Raw genomic sequence first — 4,333 nt, 5'->3', positions numbered from 1 at the left:
TATATATATATATTGTATATATTGTGTCACATATTAGAGCCAAATTAATCATAATGATAGAACATTTATCTTAATAATTCAATTGATAACTATCCATAGTCATAAGAGATTCTAAAGCAATAAAGTCATGAATAATGCATTTTATATGTTAACTCAATATGCTAATTACATAGTAATTAATTTATAAAACAGAGTAAAATCAAAGCAATACATATATAATGATATTTAAAGTACATTCCAAAACGTTCTCTTTGAGAAAAATTTTGTTTGAAATATGTAATAGATGTCACATATACTATATACTATATAGTATACAAAGTGAATCTTCCTTGGAGAGTTTTGGAATGTAGCCTTAGAGAGAATTGACATATACCTAATTATTGAAAAAAATGTTGACGCATAAAAAATTGTACCGTTACCGCCAACAATTATCGCTATCTCGCGCGCACAGTGCTGGCCGGAACAATCATGACGATGCAAAGATCTCGTACATTGTAAATATAAAGTTTCACTGACGACAGGTACACGCAGATTCGTTGCAGATTCGGAGGCAAACGATTTCCAGGTATTTTAATTCGTCATAGGCTCAAAGGAAAATCGGATTGTGATAGAAGACAAGTATCGTTCTCTCACCTAGATATGGATGCGATAGATCTTCTAGCCTTCTCAATTGAACATAGTTGACACATTCAACTTCAACATGGATTTCACTTGACATTCAGAATTCACAAGAAAAAATTTGTTCTTCGCGTGTTGCAAGAGTCCTAGAGTCACGCCAACTACAAGTCACGTTAACTACGACCGCCATTCCCACAACCCATATTCTACCCGCACTGTTCGTAGACGCAGTGCCCTTCTACTATCTTCTATCTTTTACAGACTCTCCCTCTTCTAACTTCCAAGCCGTCATTTAGGTTACATTGGGCGCATTCAAGCCGGACAAAGCTGCTAGCCTTCTCGCCGAGCAATTGAATATGATTGGTTGGATCTGTAAATAATACCAATCATATTCATTTGCTCTGTAAATAGGCCTAGCCTGCGATTTGTCACACCCATTCAAAAACTTCAAACTTCAAAAGTATGAGAACACATATCTAAATAAGGGACTCCGCACAATAAAAAGAACATAAAAATTTCAATCTATCAAAAACTGTGTATTCCATAATACATGATTTTTGATAGATTAAAATTTTTATTCTCTGTTTCCTGTTCCTTTTGTGCGAAGCCCTTAAAGATTTTGCGTTTACACTTGTAGCATCATTTGTGCTTGTTTAATATTTGATATGATAGACAACAAGGACGATATTAATGACCTGGTTTCCACCGAGAATTTAATCGAATCAAAATGTAAGAACCAACTAACTACAGCCGAGCATTTCCCTGTTCGACTGTAACAGAGGAATTCCACTGTAGTTGGTCGGTTCTTACATTCTGATCCGAATTAAACCCTCAGTGGAAACTAGACCATCGATGCTTACAGAGATGCGTTCCAAAAACGACTTTGTCAACTCCAAGTAGAGAGCGATTCAATTGCGTACTGTAGGAATTGCCCACTGCCAATTACAGCGACTTTTGTCTAGGGAGTTTTTAAATATTTTTTCTCTTATGCGTTATGATTGGCGTTATGATTGGCTTGTGCACAATTGGATCGTGGGCAATTGCAAGTATCTCCTCCGAGTATGAGAGAATTGCGTTCAACAGAACATTTATTTTGCAATTGTTAGAAGTTTCTTTCTTTTGCTCTAGGCTACGTTCGGATTCCCGCCTGGGATCCGCGGTGCTCCCCGGATGTCATATCATCCTTGTTGTGTATTAAACGTTAAACAAGGATGATATCCGAAGGCATCCAGGTAAGAATGCGAATGTAGCCCTGTGTATCAATATGTATGTATCATAGGATGGAAAATGAAAAGTGAAATGTTTTAATTAAAATTAATGGAGAAATTTTTCACTTTTTACTTTTCACTTTTCCTAGGGAAAAAGTTTCATAATTGATACGCAGAAATATCTTTCTATCCTCTTCTATTCTCTTTTTTGGCACATGCGCAGAAAGAAGAAAAGTTACTGAGCAGAACAGAAATATACATCTTCTGTCTCTCAGTTTTGCTCACACTTTCCATTCATTGATTGGATAGGCTATTCCCCTTTCATTATTGGGTTTTCCATTTGATGACACAAGTCGATACAAGTCGACACAATGGCTTAGTTTCCACCAAGGGTTTAATCTGGATCAGTAAGAACCAACCAACTACTCGAGTATTCCCCTGTTACAGTCGAATGATAGGGGGATGCTCGACTGTAGTTGATTGGTTCTTACATTCTGGGTATCGATTATGTAAAGTTTTCCCTAGGAATAAATATACAAAAAGTGAACAAATTCACGTGAATGTAATGAATAAGCGATTAAATAATTTTTGGTTGTTATAAAATGTGAAAAACAGCTTGTGAAAATTTACCTTCATTTTTAAATTGAAACATCAAATTGGTTATGATGCAACAAACTTGCAATCTGCGATTCGTGTTCTGGATTTTATGTAGATCAGGCTTTACGCGTCGCCGTTGCCGTGACGACGTCACCGGATGTTGGTATGTTCATTTGCGTCTCGGGCCCGGCGTTTCCTGTCTGACGAGAGTGACTCCGAAGTCCGGCCTTAGCTGGCTTCGCCATATTATTGTCGTGTCTGCGAAGATACGCATCTACAAGCTCGTGAAGAAGCATCTTGACCTTTATACGACACAAATCCACCGTTTGAGAGACATCGGCGATGAGCGATATCGAGGTGAGTATATAAAAATGTTACACATTTTTGCGTAACTCTCATGTAAGTTGCGATGAGGTAATGGCATAGCCGAGTTATCGATCCAGCGACGCAGTTCTACCTCCAGCCATTATCAATCACCACGCAACGTACGCAACAACTCAGCATACTCCTTTCACTTCTGTTAATTGCGAAATATTTTTTGGAATAAAGTAAAAGAAAACAAAAAAGAATTCTCCATTATTTGTACATTTTCTTCAACGATTGTAATTTCGATAAAGAAACTTTATAAGGTTATAAACGTGAAAAGCTGAATCGCGATTGGTCGATCACGTTCACATGTTTGTTAAAATTATATTGTTATCATTGATAGCATTCGTTATAAAGAAAATTGAATTGTGATATGATATAATATTGCTCATTTGCTACATTATAACTAAAAAATTGTCATCTTTTTAGTTGCTAAAAAAAAAGAACATATTTCTCTATAATCAGCTATTATATAAAAATTACACATTTTAAAATTATTATTACACAATTTTAATGATAATTAAAGTTTAGTTATTTTTTTAGCCATGTTGTGTAGTGTGATATATATATGCGTGTGTATACTAAATTTTATATGCAGATATATGTATTATGATGAAAACGATTTTTTTAAGAAAGGCTTTATTTAATAATATAATATTTATTTAATCTAAAATTCAATCTACAAGAAAGTTTAATTCTTATTGTTATATTTTGAAGAGTTAAAAGTTATCTTTTGAACTAAATTTATATTGTTATTGAAGAACTTAATTCTGTCCTTGGAATCATCGAATGCTCCAATATTTTCTATCCACAGATTTATTTTAAGTTTTAATTTCATTTAAATATATTTAATTCAACATTTTAAAAGATATACAAAATATTAAAAAATTTAATATTTAATTTAACATTTAATCTTTTTATATTATTTAATTACAATATATTATAATTGCTTGTAATTCCAGTAGTCAATACATTTCACATGGTGCACTCTTTTGTATATACAAAAGAGTGCACCATGTGAAATGTATTGACTACTGGAATTACAAGCAATTATAATATATTGTAATTAAATAATATAAAAAATAAATATTAAATTAAATAATTAATGTTTCTATAATAGCATAGTATTTTTTAAATGTTAAATATATTTAAATGAAATTAAAATTCAAAATAAATCTGTGCAGAAAATACCAGAACGTTCGATGTTTCCAAGGACAGAATCGAGTTCTTTTGTTAGAGAAAATAAAAGAAGGTATTAAAGAATGTATTTCGACGCCTGAGCCATAGAAGGTGCTATATCGAGAAAAACATGAAGAAAGGTTTATGTCAAGAAATGAATGAAAAGTGGTCTATTTCGCATAAGGCGTGAAGATCGGTCTATGTCGGAACGCATACAAAGTATGGTTTATATCGAGAAAATGAAAAGAATGGTTCAATTAATGAATACAGAAATATCATAAAGATATTATATTTATATTTTATGTTTTTAATATTTAATTTCTCAAACTATTAAGGAAAATTTTTCAATTAATTTAAATTTTTAT

General features: G+C 32.7%; 2 protein-coding genes across 5 annotated transcripts in view; one reads left to right on the top strand and one right to left on the bottom strand.

Annotated features, from left to right (window-relative positions):
• The window catches only part of LOC108693025 (transcription initiation factor TFIID subunit 3), a 9,654-nt gene extending 8,724 nt beyond the window's left edge, over positions 1-930 (bottom strand). For both annotated transcript variants that reach the window (XM_018201665.1, XM_018201666.1), the window contains exon 1: positions 634-930. The gene's annotated coding sequence lies outside the window, so the exon portion shown is untranslated. The remainder of the gene's footprint in view (positions 1-633) is intronic.
• Positions 931-2,631: 1,701 nt separating this feature from the next.
• Positions 2,632-4,333, top strand: part of LOC108692862 (transformer-2 protein homolog beta) — a 5,841-nt gene continuing 4,139 nt past the window's right edge. For all 3 annotated transcript variants that reach the window (XM_018201389.1, XM_018201390.1, XM_018201388.1), the window contains exon 1: positions 2,632-2,780. In XM_018201389.1, the coding sequence (XP_018056878.1) occupies positions 2,766-2,780 (15 nt within the window). In that variant the 5' untranslated portion in view covers positions 2,632-2,765. The remainder of the gene's footprint in view (positions 2,781-4,333) is intronic.

This window comes from Atta colombica, unplaced genomic scaffold (genome assembly GCF_001594045.1).
Source record: "Atta colombica isolate Treedump-2 unplaced genomic scaffold, Acol1.0 scaffold83, whole genome shotgun sequence".
Classification (NCBI taxonomy): domain Eukaryota; kingdom Metazoa; phylum Arthropoda; class Insecta; order Hymenoptera; family Formicidae; genus Atta; species Atta colombica.
This window is presented reverse-complemented; position numbering and strand designations above follow the sequence as displayed.